This window comes from Myotis lucifugus, unplaced genomic scaffold, assembly GCF_000147115.1.
Source record: "Myotis lucifugus unplaced genomic scaffold, Myoluc2.0 scaffold_52, whole genome shotgun sequence".
In the NCBI taxonomy this organism is placed as follows: domain Eukaryota; kingdom Metazoa; phylum Chordata; class Mammalia; order Chiroptera; family Vespertilionidae; genus Myotis; species Myotis lucifugus.
In genome coordinates this window covers 3,291,953-3,312,749 of record NW_005871100.1, presented here as the reverse complement: position 1 = coordinate 3,312,749, position 20,797 = coordinate 3,291,953, and the positions used below count along the sequence as shown (strand labels likewise).

The following is a 20,797-nucleotide window of genomic DNA, read 5'->3' as shown; positions in this document are numbered from 1 at the left end:
GCTATTTCATGAGCATCTAGCACAGTCTGGTATTTGAGTGAATGAATTGGTTGGAATGTGCAATTCCTCTGGGAGGAATTGAGAGTTGCCATTAAACAGTGGTTATTACTACTTATATTTCCTTCTTAGCGTTTCACAGTGCTCACTGGTACCTTTAAAAGTTTTTGGTAGAGAATCCTGCTTGACTTTGTTGAGCCCAGTGGTGCCAAATAGCAACCAAGTGGCGGTGCTCGAAGTCTGAATGAAGGTTGTCCAGTGAGTTGATCACAAGAACCCTTTGCCCTGAACACCTACCTGCTCTTGGCCTTCAGTCCTTGGCCCTCCTGCATCAATCCCCGTGTGCAGGGCGATGAAGCACCTCACTAGTCTTCTAAAGGGAGTAAGAGCTCACTGCAGTGGGACAATGGCAGATCAGACCCATTAAAATAGTTACAAGGGTAGCTATGCCGTGTCAGTCCCCTGCTGGCCCAGCCATCCCTCCAGACTCCCAGGCACGTAAGGAAGCCAACCTCCAGCTCTAGCCCCACCTGGTATCTTGCAGTCGTGAGAGACCCAGGTGAGAACTCCCCAGCTGGAGCCAGGCAACCCAGAACCATGGAAGGTAATGGGTTTAAGCTATTTGAAAGAGGAAGAGTTAATAATACAGTTTTATGACTATTAGAGAAAGATCAACTTTCCAAGTAATAGTAACACGTTAGGCAGTCTCCTGGCTCACAAATGCCAGAAACTTGAATTTGCCTGCTTCATAGCCTATTTATTAGCTCAAGATATTCACTGAGTGCCTACTAGGGTCACTTTCTGTGGATGGAGGGTTATTAAAACATTTCATGTCTCTGTTCTCCCAGGGAACTTGTTACAAGAAGGATCTTTAAAAATCCAACTACGCCTGTGCCCAGCAGTACCACGTGCACCTTGTCAGGGAACAGAGGACCAATAATAAACATCGAGCCAGGAAGCAAAAAGGCATAGCAGCGCCCAACAGGATCCGGGCCTGAGTGTTTACAGTAATTAGGTGAGGGAAGCTTTGAAATCAAATGACCAAAGCCAGTCCAATACAAAGCCAGATGATCAGCGCTCACCAGAAGGGCAAACCCAGGTTCTGTGCTCCCAAATGGAATATGTACGTGGTGGTGCATGTCTGCCTGTGAGGAAAACAGCCAATTCCATACATCAGGCTTACTAATCTGGAAAGATGAGCGGCACTTTTGGGAACACATAGTCCAAGAACTTAAGACCTACCTTACCACCTTTTTCTCTGTTGCTGTCATTTAAAATTTTCACAAGTGTCAAAGTACACCCTTACCACAAATGTTAGTACTCAGACTCCAGATTTCCCCATTCTATTCACACACAGAGGTGGGAACTCCCACTTTCTAAGACTTTAGAGCAGGGGTCCTCAAACTTTGTAAACAGGGGGCCAGTTCACTGTCCCTCAGACCGTTGGAGGGCCGGACTATAGTTTAAAAAAACAACTATGAACAAATTCCTATGCACACAGCGGCGGCAAAAACACCCGGCAGGCCGCATGTGGCCCGTGGGCCGTAGTTTGAGGACCCCTGCAGTTTAGAGTCTTAAAAAGATTCACTTACGTTTCTAATTGCAGAGACCTTAAGCTGAGTTTGGTCTTTAAAAGTTAACAAATAATGACAGGCAACTGGAAAATGAAATGCTTAAATCCTCTGACCTCTGAAGAGAGGAAAGGGAATTTAGCTTCAAAAGGGCGTGGAAGGTAGCTGACATGAAAGTCTCCTGCTGATGGCTTGCTGCCTCATTCAATAGCAGACACGGTAACTCCCTGGAATCATGGAGTCACGAAGCTGCTGGACGACAGAACTGCAGTGGGACCCGGGGGTGCCCGGTTCCAGAGTCGGCATTTCCCCCCACACTTCCACGCCTACGTAAAGTGCCAGGTGCTCACTCCTTAGTGCAACCAGATGGTAGGCTCTGGAAAATCTTGGGAGTTGGAAAGGGTTGGGACACGCCGTCTGGAGAGAGCTGCCTGTGGAGTACAGCAGTCTGCCACAGGGCCAGCATGGAAGGGAGGAAGGGGCAGGGCAGGGGGTACAGGGCTGTGTGGTGGGCTGGGGAAGGTTGGCATCAGCTCATTTCCATGCCAGGAACGACCTGCCCGGATGAGGGAACTGGGCCTGACAACAATTTAGAGTCTTTTCTCAAAATTCCACTTCAAATCAAATCATGAAACCTAAAGTCAAGCTTGGCCATCGTGTCCTTAACACGTTAAGCGCCATGTCAGTCACCGGTGACGGACACTGTACTTTCTGTCCGGACCGGTCAGTCACTGATGCCGGCAGCATATCGGTGAAATCGGATATTGTGGGCTAAACAGAAGGAAGACAAAACAGGCTTGGCGCTTAACATGTTAACTGTACTTGATCTTGCTGTCTGTCTGAGGCTGAGTAAGGTATGTGACACGTGCCCTTGATAGAAAAACCATCACTTTGAATTTCCTGCAGCCCTTGATGTTCTACAAGCCCTTGAAGTTGCTTGGGGATTTGATGAGGAAGAAAAGCGAAGAAGCAAAAGCTGGGGGTCGTGGTGGTGAGTTTGGAATTAGAAGTAAACAGCATATGGAAAGGTCAAGACAGCTTTAGCCTACCAGTGGGGAGTCAGTCTGGGAACTGGTGGAGGTGGCATTTGCACCTTGAAAAATGCGGCGAAGAGGGCATCCTAGGCAAAGGAATTAACATGGGAAACTGCGGAGACTTAGGTGTCCTGTGGGTCCCTCTCTCTTGTCCTACTCAGTATGAAGCCTGGGAAGTGAAGATACTCATCTTTCAGTTCTGCAAATGTCCATGAAAAGGTGAGGAAAGCTGATCCTGAGTCAGTGCCCAAGACACTAACTGTTAGAGAATCCCTGACACTAACTGTTAGAGCGGACAGATGTGATGTTAGCCTTGGAAACAAGGTGGCGGCACTTGGGCATTCTGCCCGACACCACAGCACGCAGCACCCAGTCCAGCCATCATGCGGTAAATAAGGAGCTCCACTACCCGCGGCCAGTCACTGCCCAGCAGAAAGAGGCGGACGGAGCTTCAGGGAAGATGACACGCATCTCTAGCACTTGGTTAGGAGGAGTTACATGTTTGTTCTTGTCCCCTCTATCTTACTAGACATTCTGGTCAGAAAAGGAAACTCGTACTTCCCTTGTGGAACTCAGGGCCATGAATTGCCACCACCCCTGTCATCTGTCAGGGATGCTGAAGCAGCCCAAGGGGTCCCTCAATTTTCGTTTGGCCTTACGTGGAGAAAAAGCACCCCCAAAAGCCCTATCGGCCCAGACCTGGACAACTACTAGAGGAAGTTGCTAGAAACCCAAGAAAAATAAAAGCAGAAGGATAGTGACAAATAGAAATGTCCATGGGGAAGGGTATAAAAAAGGAATGAAGCTGGAGATGGGAAAGGGAATGCCTCATCCTCGAGCTAGAATACAGGGTGTAGCGTTTACTGCAGGTGAGAAGAGCCTCTGGAAAGCAGGCTGGTACAAGGACAGTGTTCCCTGGCAAACTTTCCACTTGGAAATGAAAAAAGGGAGAGCAAAACAAAACCTCTTTCTGCAATGCAGAGCTGCCTCTGGGAAAAGAGCTTGTCTAACAGTCCCTGGGGTCTGGCATCCTGTCCTCTCCCGCCTCCCACCTTCTGAGACCTGTTCTGACCTGAGCAGGGCACCCCCGTGCGACTCCTCTCCATCCTGGAGTTTCATTTTAGTCTAAACACAGCGCATCTGAACTTGCCATAGGGAGGTGTTCACAGTCCACAGAGCCGGTGAAGTCTTGGGCCACTTACCTTACGATACATTTGTTTCATTCTTTTATCAGTAGCTGGTATAAAAAGTACTGAAATAGATTATTTTTTAATGTTCAGTGACACATACTTAAGAAAGAGCAATGTAAGTGCTTATGCTATCACACAATTTTTAAGCTTTTTAAAAAAAGTCAGTTGCTGAGCTCTGGGAAATTAGCATATCAAATGCACCAGATACGTTTCTGATTTTTATATTTCTATCCCAGAGTTGGATTTTAAAGAGCTGCTAACAAAGTTTGCATTAAAAAAAAAGTTTGCATTAAAAAAAAAGTGTCCTCAACCCACACTGGCTTGCTGTGGGTGTTTTTCTCGTTTTGTCTCATTGAGGTTTTTAAATAAAAAATGTAGTGCCCAGGCATCCTATGACACCAGAGTCAGGTCCTCAGAGTCATGGCTCTGTGCCATCTACAGAGAAGAGAGGATGCTGAACCTGAAGTGGGTGGTTTGGTGAGAAAAATACCAAAGGCCCCTTTTCTCCTGATCTCCTTTCATGCCCCTGGGGGGCAGGGAGCAAGAGCTTTCTCAGCTGGAAGCTAAATACCCGACAACATTTCCCAAAAGGGCTCTGTGAGCCAGGCCTTTGTGACTTCAAAGTGGTCTCTGTGAGCCACCTGGACAGACCAGCACTGGGGAAGGTGTTTGGCAAATAAATAGGTGACACATTTTGTATTCTGACTGATACGGCATGAATCTGAAGAATATCAAAGGTATGGTCCTCCTACCAAGAAAAGCTCTTGGCCTTCAGGTCCACATGCCAGTGGAGGGGAAAACCCACTCAACACCTAGAGGGCACGCATGTGTCCCAGTGGGCCCCGGGCACCCAGCGGGCACAGGAGAGGGATGCTCTCAGGACTGTCCGCTCTCTTCACCAGGAAGAATGGGCTGCTGTCTGACATGGGACTTGCCCTCTCCTGTATGGTCAAGCCAAGTGAGGTGGGACCTTTACCTTGTATCTCTTTTTACATCCAGGAACTGGGCAGGCAAAAGGCTTCTCCTCCCCTCCGTTCATGCACATGGAGCTGAGGATGGCCTCGGAGCTGATGGCGCTCTCTGTGGTCCAGGACTCATCGCTGTCCGACTCCTCGTAGTCCACCTCCTCCTCATCGTACTCACTGCCTGCAGGGTCACAGAGCAAGGCCTGTTAGGAGCAGTCACCTCCCCGCAGGTGCACTCTGGCCCCAGAGGACAGGAGGAGCCAGGGACCCAGGGGCAGGATGGGCAGCTCCTGCCCTGGGAGAGGGCATTCCAGGCACAAGAGCCGGCAAACATTATCTGGTCCTGGGACAGGCCTGGTGGGAAGGTCTCTGCATTCCCATCTAAGAGACCAGGTTAAGGACTTCCCACCAATCCATATCCAGGCATTGGCTGAGCAGGAGCTTGAACTCGGTTCTGTGGCAGCCCAGGCTTTGATTGCAAAGGTGCTGGGAAGCCTCGAAGCCAAAACCAAAGTGATCAATGACAAACTCCTCCCACCCCAACACACACAAACACAAGCTGCACCTGACATTGCCCCCTTAGTTTGATGCTTTGTTGGCCTAGTCAATGCAGGAATCTGTGGGAGGGGTTACATTTTACACTTACTAGGTATTTGCCTTTAGTGGGGATGAATTTCAGATTTTTTTTTTTTATATAGGTTATGCTGGAAAGACCATGAGGAAATTTGGAATTAAAGGGGGTTTATCCAGAGCTAGGGGACAGAAATGCCTGGAGCTCTGGGCAAACTGTCAGGGTCAGAATACAGCTCCAGCTCAGGGAAGACCACCCCTGACCCCAGGGAACTACCCCACATTCCCTGGGAGGCAGGGAGGGTAGGCCCACCCCAGTCAGATGGCTCAGGCGGGAGCCGGGATTCTCCGTATTGCTAAGGTGAACAGCTCTGCTGGTAGTTGAAGTTAAAATCTACTTCACTGACTTCTCCGGACAGCAGGGATGGGAGCCACTTCACCAGCAGCCCCCTTTTGCTTTTTAAATGAGGCCCAGAGCCATTTATTTTGAGCTTTTGCACAATACAACCCCGAAGGACATAATTCTACAGATCATAAACAGTGTAAAATAATATGTTGACAAGTCTTAATGCATTTACAAGCCCGGTGGAATAAATAGGAATTATAGCACAACATTAATAAGACTTATATGGTAGCAATTACAGTTGTGAAATTCATCCCCCAGGTGTGAGGCTAAATTGCACCAGGGGCCTGCCTGGGTGCTCCATGGGCTCTCTGCTACATCAATTATTTCAACACCAGATATTGGCACTTTTATTGGGTTTCATTTTAATAGGCATTAATAGGATTGTTTGAAGAGCCCGTTGAGCCAGGAACAAGGACGCCAGCATCTGAGGCTAACACTTAAAAGAAGGAGCCAGGGAGGAAGGAAGGGACCTCGGGTTGACTGAGTGCCTCTCATGTTTCACGCACGTTAGACGCCTTATCTCATTTAATCCTCCAGTGACCCTGTGAGGTGGGGATGACTGTCACTTTCATACGTTTGAGAAAACTGATCCCTGCGAGGCTCAAGAGCTTATGCATTCTCAATTAGCCATTAAGGGTGGTCGCTTTTCCCCACACCACTTCCTGGCCCCTAATACCAGCAGCTCTCTGACGGGGTCCCAACCTTGTTGCTGGTTCTTCACCATCTACCACTCAGATGTAATTCAAAGTTGTCTGTTTTGAAACTCACAGATGGTACAGAAAGAAGTTTGGCAAAAGTGAGGCCCTAGAGTTAACTGGGTTTTGGTGAGCCCGTTGTACTTGGCTGTGGCCCCCAGAAATGAGATCGCTTTGGAAACACTCACAGGAGACAGCACAGGGTCCGCGCCACATGAGTTTGAGCAAGTCTCGAAATGAGCTTTTGAACAGGGCCTTGTTTAGGACATTTCACTCAAACAAATGCCACATGCTGGCGCCCTTTAAATTGCTTGTTAGAGAACCAGACTCGCTATTTCGCAAAGCTCCTCCAGCAGGGCTTCAGGAGGTCAGAATGACTCATTTATCCATCTCATTGGGCTCATTTGTTAACCTGAACACCAAGAACCACGCAGCATTTACGATGGCGGGAAAGCCTCCGACCGAGGAGGGCTTAATGAAGCCCAGCAGAAGAGAGAACCTCAAAACTCCACCGGATCAAAGGGGCCAGGTCTGAGGGGTTGGTGCTTTGGGTACAGTCACCTGCAAGCCACGTGGCATCCACAATCATTTCTGCAAAATTTTGCAAGCAACGATGATAAAAAGTGTTTCCTCTGTGGGAAAGAGGGAGCTCAAACCCCAACACCCTGTCTGTCGATGTAGGTAATTGGGGCAGGGAGTTGGTTGGAACGATTTGGAGCGTGAGAGTCACAGGAAGCATCTACTACCCAACTGGGGCCCAGAGCCGGTGTCTGGGGATCAGCTGGCAGGCATCCCCAAGGCCACCCCCCTAGCAAGCTCTGTTAGGGAGCTGGGTCTGGAGTCAGAATTTTGGAACTAGGAGGAACTTAAAGGGCCACTGAACCCCACACATTGTAACGTCTCAGAAGTCAGCCCAAGGTCACGGTGACAGCCGTGTGTTTGGGGCATCCTTCCTTCAGGCTACTTGGCTCAGGATTCTAAGCAGGAAAGGTCACTTTGGCACATACCCATTCATCTTCATCAACCCTTCCTCCTCCTCCACCCGCCCCCTTTCTGTAAGTCAGCCCTGAATCCTGCTGAGTGCCACCTGGGTGGGACTGGGTGTTCACAAAACAGGAAAACCTGCTCTCTGCCAACACCCCTCCCCACACTTCAATATTCGAAGGGTCCAGAGGAAAGCTTTCTCACAAATAAAGAGAATCCACAGGCCTAAATTAAGAAACACAAAGATCCTATGGAAACAGCTTCGTTAGAACAACGGCGCCGGGTTAGTGTCACCTACCCTCTGAGTTGAGCCACCTGGGGAAGCTGACAGAGCAGGGACCAAAGTGAAGACATCCCCTGTGTTTAAAACAAAGACCCAAGGACTGGCTCCGGTTTCTAATTCTGATGAACCCGTTCTCAATTAGAAGACAACTGACCCACATCTCAAAAGGGGCCCAAGGTCAGAGGACACAAAGGACCAATGGGCTGCTGGGATGCCGGGGAACACCCTGTGAGTTAGCCAAGCAGTCATCCTGGTAGGATGGTTCTTGTTTTTGCTGAGGCTCAGTTACAAAATTCCATGGCTCCGAGGCTTTGCCCCAACCTTCGCCCCATAAATCCTGGGATTTTTAGTGCACCAGCGGGCAGAATAGGATTTCAGGAATTCATAGGTGGCACGATAGCCCAAATGCCTGGTTTTTAGATTTGCCCTCCTTTTGCTTTAAGTCATTTGTTCCTTAAATTCTGGCATTTACCTGCCTACCTGAACCTTCCTGCACTTACTTGGATTTATTTTTTCAGTGGGAAATTGTAGCTGCCCAAGAATGAGCAAGTTTTGTTTTACATGTGCAGTTCTGGGAACAGGAGGAGTTGGGAGATGTCACTGCCATTTAGGTTCGGGTGGTGGGGGTGGGGGCTCCTATGACCCTGGTGCTTGGAGAGGACCCAGTTTAACAGAGGCCAAAGCTGGGGTTCAGGAGGTGAGGGGTTGCCAAGGTCACTGGCTAGAAATAGGCAGACTGGACTGGTACTTGGGTCTTTGGTTCCAAAGTTTGTGCTCCTTTGATTTCTTTTACAATTGACCACGGCCAGTACAAGGGAGATAAAGATGCAACGTACAGTCTGAATCACTGGGGAGGGAGGGAAATGGACACATCGGGTGGAGCCACCCACAGCCGCACGTGGGGGCAGTGTCCGAGCACGTGGAGGTCCAGTCTTTCAAAGAAGAGTTACCTGAGTTGTTAATTTGCACTCTTAGACATTATTAACCAACTTTAAAATGACATTCACCAGTGTTAGAGTTTCTACAGGAAAATGTAACTTCACTGTCACATGTAAATATTGGTGGCCACTAACTTCCTTGGATTGAATTTTCCATTTTCACACCCCACAGTTGCACTGTCCCCACAGGGGGGCCTGAGCTGGGCAGAAACAGCAGCTGAGAGGCATTTTGGGGGCCTCAGGAGCTCATTTCAGCATTTCAATTTGGGAAATGAGAACACTTAGCTAGGACTTCACGATAAGACAAATATATTGCTCAAAAATGCCTACTGGTTGTCAACAAAAGAAGTCAACACCAGAGCTGGTTTCATGAATCACATGAAACTGCAAGGCGGTGCGGAGCGCCTGTCCACGCACTCACCCACCTGGCCTGAGTGCCCGGGAGCCTTCCAGTGCTTCTGCTGAGCTCACTCTCACCTGTCACAGAGCCATTTCCGATCTTGTCCCCTCGCCTCCAACCTCTGCCCACCTTGCCCTTTGCTCACCCTTTAACCTCTGCATTTGGCAGCAATCCATTTTAGCACCTACACTATTCTCACTCTGTATTCATAAACATAGTGACATACAGATAAAAATAAGTCAACCTTTTCCAGAAACCCAACACGCCACATTTGTCTTATAACACAGGTCATTAATATTCATGAAAAAGTGATAACTGCAGTGACAGCAAATTAAAACTCTCCTGGGGTGTCAAATTCTGGCAAATACATTAGCAAAGAGTTGCCTTTCTGCCTTATAGATTTATCACTATAAATTAGCTTTAATTGGTACTGACCCACTTTATAGGAGCTGGAGCACCATAGTGTAAATGAACTGGCAATAGACAATTATGAGGAAAGACACACTAACGGCTCCGGGAACCATGAGCCAAGTCTTAAATTCCTGCTCGCCTTGCTCCTGGCCTCAGCTCACTCCTGGAATGTCATTTTCCCCCACCCCCTCCTTGGCTATGGAATGGGTCCTTGTTCTCCAAGCTGGAAGTGATGTCTCCCTCATAGGACTAAACACTCTAATGAATTATTAGCTCTTAGTATCCCATAGTGCCCAGGGTGTGCATGCATTCAAGGCGCCAATGGACATATGTTTGTTGAATGAATGAATGAGAGAATACCCTTCACAGACTTTAGTGGGGGACGGGATGCAAAAGTACACAGCCTCCCCCAGTCTTAAGAAAAGAACACTAGATTATCTCGCTTGCTTCCACCCACAATAGCTTCCCACAGCGCAGAGCAGCCCAACGTTTTCTCACGACCTCATTCCAGTCACAGTTGCTTGGATCTTTAATAACTGGAGGACTTTGTTTTTTGATAAGAAAACTTAACTACTTATACTTGGTTTAGCACTAAAATTTCACACTTACAAATCTATTTAACAAACATTTCTAAATATTCAGAATATTACTTTAATATTTATTATTTAATATTTTTAAATAAAAAGGTAGTTAAAATTTTTTTATTGCATTTATTGGGATGACATCCTATATAATAAAAGGCTAATATGCCAATAGGCCAAACGTCAGAACAACCGAACAACCAGTCGCTATGACATGCGCTGACCACCAGGTGGCAGAGCGCGCAACATGGCAGGCATCGGCCTTGGCAGGATGGTGGAGCAGGTGAGCAGGGGCGCCAGACCAAGGCGGGGCACCAGTCCCTGTCATTGGGGCGAGCATCTGGTGGTTACTGAAAATTCTTTGCTCCTGTGCGCTGCAGTCCCGCCCAGCGCTCACACCTGCTGCTGGCCCTGCTTGCACCCACTGCTGGCGCCAACCTAAATTGTTCCTCGCCTTCAGCAGGAGCAGGACTGCCGGCAGACAGGGGACTAGGGGCCGCAGTGGGAGGGGCCGGGCAGGAGCACAGAGGATGGGCTGAGACCTGCCCCTGTGCCCACTACAGCCTCGCAGCCCACAGTTCCTTTCAAGGTGCATGAATTCGTGCACTGGCCCCCTAGTTGGTTAATAATATAATTTTATTATAGGTTTAAGGTGTACAATTCTATAATACACCATCTGTATATTGTATTGTGTGTTCACCATCCAAAGTCAAATCTCCTTCAGTCTCTGCCCCCCCTTTATCCTCTTCTACCTCTCCACCCCCTTTCCCTCTGGTAATCACGATACTGTTGCCTGTGTCTATGAGTTTTTAATGTGTTTTGTTTTGCTTAATCCCTTCACCTGTTTCACCAGCCCCCCAACCCCTCTCTTGTAATAGCTGTTAGTCTGTTCTCCGTATCTGTGAGTCTGTTTCTATTTTGTTTGTTCATTAGATTCCACATATAAGTGAGATGATAATGGTATTTGCCTTTCTCTGACTGGCATAATAAAATAAAATGCTCTTATACAGATTTCAACAAAATTATGTCAACGTTACCATTTAGGTAGTTAAGCTTTAAAAAATATCTTAAAACAGAAAAACAGCCCTGGGGGACAGCTCAGTTGGTTAGAGCATCTGTCTGATTCTCCAAGGCTGCATGTTCCATCCCCGTTCAGGGTGCATTCAAGAATCAGCCAATGAATCCATAAGTAAGTGGAACAACAAATCAATGTTTCTCTCTCTCTCTCTTTCAAATCAATAAATTAAACAAATTATTAAAAAAAACAACAAACACAAAACAAGCCCTAGCTGGTTTGGCTCAATGGATAGAGTGTCGGCCTGTGGACTGAAGGGTCCCAGGTTCAATTCCAGTCAAGGGCACATGCCCAGGTTGCGGGCTCAATCCCCAGTAGGGGGCGTGCAGGAGGCAGCTGATCAATGATTCTCTCTCATCATTGATGTTTCTATATCTTCTCCCTTCCTCTTTCTGAAATCAATAAAAATATTTTAAAAAGACCAGACAGATAATTACAAACTATTGCACAAGTTGGTCCTATAGCTTTGAATTATTTCTTTCATTATTTCTGTTCTTAGCTTTGACCTTCCTGGGGTTACAAGAATCTGGCGAGACCTAAAAGAAATGAGGTGATTGTGGTCTCAGGAAGGCGGGGCTCTGGGTGACTGACCAATTGACTCTTGGTCAGGACACTCAGAACAAGATGACTCCAGAGTGAGCCTGTTGGCAAGAGTTCATTCTTTTGGATTTGTGACAACATGGGTGGATCCAGAGAGTATGATGCTGAGTGAAATAAGTCAAAGACAAGTACTATATGATTTCACTTATATGTGGAATCTAAAAAACAAAACAGAAACTCATAGCTACCCAGAACGTACTGATGGAGGGCAGATGGGATAAGGTTTGGGGGAGATGGGTAAAAAAGGTGAAGGATTAAGAAGTACAAACCAACAGTTACAAAAGTCACGTGGATATAAAGTACAGTGTAGGGAATATAGTCATAATACTGTAATAATTACCAGCATCTGTGTGTAATATACGTACTGTGTACTTAGGAGTTACACTAACTTAATACGATGCCAGCGTAAGGGGTCCCAATCTGCACGATGTGCACCACACAACAGCTTCATCCTCCATGGGAACCTGGTCAGCATAACTATACACCCCACACCAACCCTGTCCAGGCCGAGCCCAGGCAGGAAACTCAGGGCTGGGAGCAGGCTGCCTGGATTAGGACTCTGCTGTGCTTACACCTGGTGCCGCAGGCCAGTGGTTTTACCTCTTTATACTCCATGTTGTACCTGCAAAGGGAAAGTCACACTAGAGCTGACCTCACAGGGCTGCTGTGAAGATGGCAGGATCTGATACGTAAAAGCCTTTAATTTCTGGCACACCCTTATGTACCATATTAGCTCTGCTTGGTATTATTTTAATCAGTAATTTAAAAAGGTCTAGACTTGAAGGAAATGACCAGGGATCTACAAAACCTCTCCAGAAATTGCCCGGTTAGTCACCTTCCTAAAATGCACCCAGGAAATTGTCCAAAATTAGCGTACATTTTCAATACAATGGATTAGGATAAGGGTTTCTAGTCCTGCGGGAAAGAGAAGGATGTATCACTTCTCTGACTTCCATTGATTCATTCACAGCGCTGAGACCCGGGGATGGGAGGCACGTGGCCTCCTGCCCTCGCGGTGGGCAGTGGGGATGCGGGCGCCCCGACACTTCATGGTCACATCGCCAACCCCTCCCCTGGGGGCGCGCCCTGCCTTTGATAACGTGAACTCCGGCAGCACTGGGAGCCGAGGCCCGTCTTTTCTGAAACAAGTGCCGCTTTTCTCTGCAGCATCGAGGGCTGGATCCGGTGTGCGTTCCCCGCCTGACTGTGAAATTAACGGGCGATATTTCCAGGGTGCACCCACGGACAGAGTGAAGGCTGTCCTGCCAGGGCCAAGTGCAGGGCGGAGGGCTGGCACGCGGAGGGCGATCGATCCGAGAAAAAACGCGGCCATAATCAAGATGAGCGATAAGGAGGGACCGCCAGCCGAAGCCAGTTTCCGCCGCAGACGCAGCGCAGGACACGAGATGCCGCCACGGGAGTGCCGGGCGCTGGGGCGCATATGCCCCGAGATCACCGAACGTTCACACCAACAGCGGAGCCCCCGTAAGAGCTGGGGCTCACACTTTGTCCCGCGTGGAAGCTGCAGCTGGTGCCGCATGAAAACCAGGTTTTATGAGATCCTTCTGATTTGTCAGAAGGCTGCTGGCCTCCTGGCAGCGCGGCTTCCGAAGGCGGCGGGCACCTCATGGGCACTCACTGTGCCAGCGCCGCCCTGGAATCCCGTGGGATGTGCGCGTGGCAACCCTTCCCAAAGGTGACGGGAGAAACTGCAGGTGCAAGGACCCCCCAGTCAAAGAGCTCGTGTGAAGCAGGTTATGAAAACGGGCGGCGTCCTGCAGCCGCCCCTGCGGCGGGTTTTGGAAGGCAGGGTCTCCGTGTGACCTTGCAGTGACCTTGAGGATGCTTTCCCTATTATTTCTGCTTCAGCAACGTCTCACGCTATCGCAGAGGATACTTCTAGCCCGACAGCCTGGGTCCTCACACCGGCTCCAGGACTCCCTCCATGACCCTGGGCAGCTCAGTCTTTACGTCCCAGGGTTGAGGGCGTTAATTCGCAGGGGAGGGCTTCCCCCGCGGTCTGCTCCACAGCACTGTCTGCTGTTAGTAACATCACTGGCTGAGCCACACGTGGCCTCACAAATTAGAGTCAACCAGGACAGATGTTGCTCAGTGTCCCCCTTTTTTAAAAACTTAAATATATTTTTATTGATTTCAGAAAGGAAGGAAGAGGAGGAGAGAGAGAAACATCGATGATGAGAGAGAATCATTAATGGGCTGCCTCCCTCAAACCCTCCCCTGGGGACCGAGCCCACAACCCAGGCATGTGCCCTGACTGGGAATCCAACTGTGACCTCCTGGTTCATAGGTCAATGCTCACCCACTGAGCTACCCTGGCCTGGCCTCAGTGACCTTTTTAAGGCCCTGGGTCAGTGACGAACCCCAGGAGCAAGGAAGGTCAACAGAGATGCCCAGTTTCCCCTGCTCAGGTCGGCGTGGCTGGTTCCTGCCCCAAAGTGCCCGTCCCCGTGCAGCTCCCATGCTCTGTGCTAGCTGGCTCGGCACCCCACCTGCCTCTCGGCTCGCCTGGCCCGCCTGTGCTTTACTCCAGCTCCTCCAGACTCATCCACCCGCGTGCTGTTGGCCACCCTCACTGGGGTTTCTCTGGAAGCACCCAGAGAAATGTGGAGGCTGCTCTGGCCTGGTCCCGCTCCCTCAACTCCTCGTCCTGGCCCATCCTGGCACCTGTTCTGTGACAAAGACATGGTGGTCCTTCCCCGGAAGACTGCATTCTTCTCTGAGATGGGCACAGGTGATTTCAAAAGAGGGTTGAGTGTTCCCTATTGCCACGACTTGCAAGCATCAACCCTGGCCATGAGAGGTTGCCCTGTGATAGGAGGCGGGCCCCTGGAGTCAGACTGCCCAAACTCAAGTCCTGTTTGTGGGGTCTTAGGAGACGCACCTCCTCAAGCCCTGGTTATCCACCTGAAAACTGTGACATTTCTACCTGAAGCCGCCAAGGACTGGCCCGCATACAGAAGAGACTTTGCCTGGCAGACAGCAGAGTCAGTGCAGACCCTGGGCGGGCGGTCACACGCACCGCCGGTGTGACGTCCGTCTTCCTTGCTCAGAATAGACGTAGGTGGGCTCTTCCCTTTCCTTCACCCCCGTCCGCTCTTCAGTTAACTTCAGGGTCTCTCTGAGGGACATGCATTGTTAGCTGGAAACCCTGCATTTATGGGCCATCTCTTCTCGTGTGTTTACAATACATCATGCCTCACAGAAAGATGCCCTATAAATGCCACATGACGGTAAACAAGAGGTATTCCCAGGGTGCAGGAACAAGACTAAGGGTTTATTACTGGACATCTATTGAAGGCCAAAGATAATTACAGTCATGGGCTATCAGTCCGCAGACGCGCTGCAACGGAAATAACCGAAGACCGTCACTCAGCCCAAACCCTCACGAGGAAATGGACGGTGATCTCTCTAAGAGTCGGACTCCCATATCATCAGGCGCTTAAAATCTGTCCTACCTGAACTGCCTGTGGCCAGTCTGGATGGGGTGTTTATTATAATGAACGAGGATCACCAGATGTTTTGGAGGCTTTAGACAGCTGTGTCTTGATGGCACCAACCCGGAGGTGCCAGCGTCACAGCGTCAGCTCGGCTTCTTCCCTCTCCCCATATTTCCTCCCCCTAGATGATCAGCTCTCCCAGGGGAGGCCTGAGGGGCTGCTCTGGCCTGTTTTCCAGAATCTTATCCGGGAGAGGACAGGCCAGAAAGACGTGGGAAGGAAGTAGGCTTTGTCCATAAACAACAACAAAAATCACCGCCTGGGCACCATTTTCTTTCCTTTGAGAGTTAGGAAATGGTATTTCTATCAAGATCTGACTCTCCAAGCCAAGTCAAGGAAGAATTTATTTTGGATTTCTGTGCTCATGTTCTGAGACCCTCCTAACTGGCCCCAGCTCTCTAACCTCCTTTATCAAGCCCTCCCCCGCCATGAGCTCCCAGGCCTCGGTCTCATCCTCTGTGGGAGGGGAGGTGGACACAGAAGACAGGTTCTTTCCAGCTTGCACTTCTGTTATTTTATGACCCAGTGATGACACCACAGCAAAGTCAAACCTGGGCATTTAAAAAAAATTATAATTGATTTCAGGAAGGAAGGGAGAGAGTGAGAGAGAGATAGAAACATCAATGAGAGAGAATCATTGATCGGCTGCCTCCTGCACGCCCCTCACTGGGGATCGAGCCCACAACCCAGGCATGTGCCCTGACTGGGAATGGAATCATGACCTCCTGGTTCATAGGTCGACACTCAACCCCTGAGCCACGCTGGCCGGGCTGAGCTAGGGCGTTTTTAAATCAGTCCGAATGTATGACCTGCCATGAGCTCCTTTCTGCTGGGCCCTCCCAGGAGGTTTTCACTACTATGTCCCTCTTGGGTCCCTCTTCTGCCTCTGCTCCGCCCTCCACCAGCCCTCAGGATGCCTTCAGGGTTATTCCCAGTTCCCAGAGCGCCTGGACTTTGTTTTATGCTTTTCTCAAACACCCATAAGTCCCGAGTGCCTGAAGTCATACATTCGGACTGAGTGATAAACGCCCGAGCTCGGCCTTGCTTCGGGGTCATCACTGGGTCATAAAATGATAGAAGTTCTGGCTGGGAAGAACTCAGTCTTGCGTGCCCACCGCCCCTCTCACAGAGGGAGAGACCGAGGCCTGGGGAGGTGACCTTCCCTGGTCACTCAGTGAAGGTCCAGGCAGGGGTGGAAGTCTGGCACCCCAGTCCTGGATGCCCCTCCCCTGCCAATGTCCTGCCAAGGGCTTCCTGGGCCAGGTAAATGGGAAGCCGGGCATTTGCCAGCCAGGTGACAGGGACCCCCCCGCATTTCACACATGTGGCACATGAAGGAGTGGCTCAGGGTCACACCCAGTCCCCCAAGGTCGAGTCCATCCAAACAAGAGGCCTATGTGCTTTTCAGAATGTGCAGTGAAAGCACACTTGTTTTGAAACACTGCAGGTTTTTCCTACGCCGTTTGACTATGTCTATGTATCCCCAGCTATGATCTGTACATACAAGCCCAGCTTCATGAATATAGAAGGAATAAGAGGTTTAATCACATCTCTTCAACTGTCCCTCTATGTCAAGATAGGAGGGAAAAACGAAGGAGAAGTTTCAATCCTAAGTTACCACATCACTGGATGACTTTCCTGCCCCAGCCTCCTCCGCTGTGGTTTCAAGTTTGATCTGTGGCCAACACTAAATCCAAATGGTCCATTTGTCACCTCCACCCTGGCCCAGAGTGTAAAGGTCGAACTTGAAGGAACAGTTAGTCCTGCGGGCGAAGGGCGTGGTGTTTGTGATGCGACTATGACAGCCCTTAGCCAACCTCCGTTTATCAGCCTGCTTCTTCTCGCTAGTTTTTCCCTTGCTTTTGTTTTGCTTTGTAAGGAGAACATTCCTTTTTATCCAAAGACAAACAGCGACCCTTTGCAAGTGCCGTTAAGTCATATGTCATCCGCAGTTTTCCTAATGGGACCATCCCCGTGTCCCGGACGGTGAAGGAAGCATTTTCCAGCTCCTAAATGAGGATAAATGAACAGATACCCAGCAAGCCTTCAGGGGACACAGAAAGCCTCCGGAATGGGCCATGTCAACGAAGCCCAAGCCCTGCACAGCTTGCATTTGTAAGTGGCCGTTTCAAACTACTTTGGAGGCATCATTGTCAAGGTTTGGCATCCATGAGAAATGTTTTATGTGATGACATTTTTTCTAAAAAGTGGATGTTTAGTCCTAGCTGGTTTTGCTCAGTGGTTAGAGCATCAGCCTGCAGACTGAAGGGTCCCAGGTTTGATTCCGGGCAAGGGCACATGCCCAGGTTGGGGGCTCAATCCCAAGTGGGGAGTGTGCAGGAGGCAGCTGATCGGTGATTCTCTCTCATCATTGATGTTTCTCTCTCTCCTTTCCTCTCTGAAGTCAATAAAAATATATTAATTAAAAATGTCTTAAAAATAAAAAATACATGAAAAAAGAGCAGACATTTAAAAACACAAACCACAAATATGTATAATGTGATGCCCGACTGTTTGGGGGTGGGCCCTCAAATTAGAAGGACGGGAAGATAATGTGGTTGTCCCTTTGCCACCTGTTAGAGGCGACTCGTCCTACAGGCACAGGCTGCCGCGTGCGCTCCGTTCAGCAGGACTCAGGTTGGGAAACGCAGCCAGAACCCTTCTGAGGTGTTAAAGCAAACTTTGTAATGTCGCCGAGTAAAGTGCAGGGGAAGCTTTACAGCCGCCGAGTGCCCGTGGTCTCTGGAAGCCATTCCGAATTCTTACATAAACGCTCTCTCCCCGCCGCCCCTCGAGAAAGACTCCGTTCCCCACAGAAGAAAGGCCTTTCCATCATGAACAGCCGTCTGTTCCACAGAGCACAGGAAAAACCTGATAAACCGAGTCGCACAGCCTGGGCCGTAAACATATTCTTCCCCCAGATTTCCACGCCGCCGCCTACACAAAGCACCAGCCCTTCGCCACTTGCAGAACAACAACAACAAAAATGCACTGGGTTTCCTGCAATTAAGCCGCGGGGTTTTACAGTGCAATTTTATTTATAAGGAAAGAGTAAATAAATAAATGTATCAACGGGCGAACAGACCCCTCCCGCCGAAGGCCGATTCTGCAAATTAACTCCGAGGCCATAAACGCCGTGCCAGCTGGAGCCGGCCCGCGCTCCGGGCACAGGCCGCCAGGCAGGTCTGCGGCGACAGAAAACAAAGTGGGGCATTTTCCACCTCGGCCGGCGATGTTAATTGAACTCTGGCAAATGTTTAAAGATTTCGTTCTCCGTGTTCAAGAAAGAATTAAAAACAGTCGAGCCGGGGAAAATGAACATCTGTTACTGACTTACACTCGCAGCCACAATGAGAAACAATCATAATTAAAGTGATTTTGCTTCCTTGCTAGTGAGCTCTGTAATCTTAGGTTAAAAATACAATTGCGGACGCTGCTCATTGTCTTTGGGGCTTCTCTTCTGACGGCTGCTTGTAAAACGTGGTTTACGTGAGCCCAGTTTTCTTCCGTTGGAATAACAATATGAGGAAACGGGCTTGCGTAGAAAGATAGGGGCTGACTGCCGGGAGCACCTACGCAACCGAGCCTCGTTTTACGAAGCTATGAAACAGTAGTCGAGAAGTGTTTTATATTTGGGAGTTAAATACACTTTACAGCTGTGTAAAAAAAACCCAGAGCCATACTGGGCCAAACATAAACATTCCAATGTCTGCAAGGTTTACTCCTGCGGAGTAAGTTGGGCAGGCTCCTATGGCCTGGGCGGGGCTGGGGAGCTACGCAGAGCAGCGTTGAAAAGCCTTCCACATTAAGTCATTTCCTGTCCCACATGCAGAAATGTCATCAAGAAAGCCAATCTATTGCCATAGGTTCACCCCGGCTATTGAAACAACCTCCTGACCCGCCAGCCCGCAGCCTCTCTGCCCTCCCATCCATCCTCCTCCCGCTGCCAAATTAACATGCCCCCAAATAGCTTTAATCCATAATATCACTCTTCTCTGATGGCATTAGTTCCTCCTCTTATTAAAAGGGGCTCCCTACCGCCAACTCTATTAAACGCAAACGCCTTAGCCCAGCATTTTAGGTTCCTGTATCTATGTGAGCGCTTCCTGAATCCAATGTACAGCCTCACTGGTCCCCAAACCACCTCCCTGCTGTCGGCTAGGCCTGGGGGCATAGAATACACAACATGACACCCACGTCACCGGCTCCCCTAACCTGCGCATTCTTGGAGACCTCTCTCAGATGCTACTTTCCCAAATAGAATGACTTGTCCTTCCCCTGCCTATTGTAACCCTTGATGTAAGGCTCTCAGGTTCAGCGTCTGACAGGAGCTTTATTTGCACACTTGGCTTCCTCCACAACTAGAGCCTCGTGCCCCTGAGGGTGGTGGTTCTTTTCGTGCATCTCCGCAGCCCCACAGCATCAGCACTGGGTCGGCAACAACAGTCATCAGACCCGGGCCTTGCTCGTCTCTCCTCTAGAGTTGGTAGAACACTTTCTGATGCTTGTCCGATACGCTGCTGCCAAGGTAGGTACAGATACTCTGAAGCAATTACATGTGGACTAGAGCCAGTCATGCCCACTTCCATCAATATAATGTGTAATTTGGCTGAACGGGTTCACCGGGTGTGGATTCCAACTGGAATGGCTATCTTAATCGGACCCTTTTCTTGGTCAGGGCAAAAGGGAATTCATTGCTACTCATTACTTAACATTGTTTTGGAAACATCTTAAAACACAGTGTAAATGAGCTTACCGAAGTCCAGCACCGCCTTGTCTGCTAAAGGTCTGAGGCCACTGCCCGAGGAGGCCAGCCCACCTGGAATGTCTCCTTGAGCTCCAGCCAGCTCTGGCCCCTTCCCACACCAGGGACTTCACCCGGGTACAGGTGATGAGGCTGGAAAAACCCCACGAGAGAAGATGGGACAACAAACCGTTATACCCTCAGCAGAATGTGAGGCTTTTTCTGAGGTTTTGGAAAATAAGTCTGGACACTTTCCTTTCAATGTGGTATTAGTTCTGCCTACCTCTCCCTTCCCTTACTCTCCCCCTCCCCCCCCACCCCAGGAACAAAAACCAGAAATGCAGAGGGAGCTGCGATGTTATTCCTGGCCCTCATGTGAGCGGAAAGTGCCATAAACCTCTCAAGAAAGCCGAGGCTCATGGGGTTTCCAGAACCAATCTTCCAATTTACGAGGATCCGATCACTGAGACAGACATCAGAGCTTTAGGTGCTTCTGAAAGACGGTACTGTGTGGGGACCTTCCTGCCACTTAGGGCAAAGCTATTCTTTTCAGGCTCCTCGCCTGTTAGGGAAAAGCATCAAAGAGGCGTGGCCTGAATGAGGGCAGGCGGCCCACCTTCACTTCAACTTCAGTGACGTGTCTGGGAAAACTGCTCGTGGTTCCTGGGCCATGACACATGGTGAGATGCGGTGGGCGGTGCTGGTCAGCACCTGGGAGGAATGCTGCTCAGGCTCAGGTCATCGTGGCCGGCCTTGGACTGGTGCGGGGCTGGCGGTGCTGGCATCGCCTGGGAGCTGCTGCCAGCTCCCGGTGCCCGGCTCCCCTCCTGGACTG

General features: G+C 49.6%; 1 protein-coding gene across 2 annotated transcripts in view; it reads right to left on the bottom strand.

Annotated features, from left to right (window-relative positions):
• The window catches only part of JAZF1 (JAZF zinc finger 1), a 298,763-nt gene that overhangs the window by 3,426 nt on the left and 274,540 nt on the right, over positions 1-20,797 (bottom strand). Inside the window, exons 4-5 of one of the 2 annotated variants that reach the window (XM_023753833.1) lie at positions 4,769-4,938; positions 3,805-3,854 (exon numbers count right to left, since the gene is read on the bottom strand). In XM_023753833.1, the coding sequence (XP_023609601.1) occupies positions 3,822-3,854; positions 4,769-4,938 (203 nt within the window). In that variant the 3' untranslated portion in view covers positions 3,805-3,821. The remainder of the gene's footprint in view (positions 1-3,804; positions 3,855-4,768; positions 4,939-20,797) is intronic. The other variant, XM_006088755.3, reaches the window with a different exon arrangement.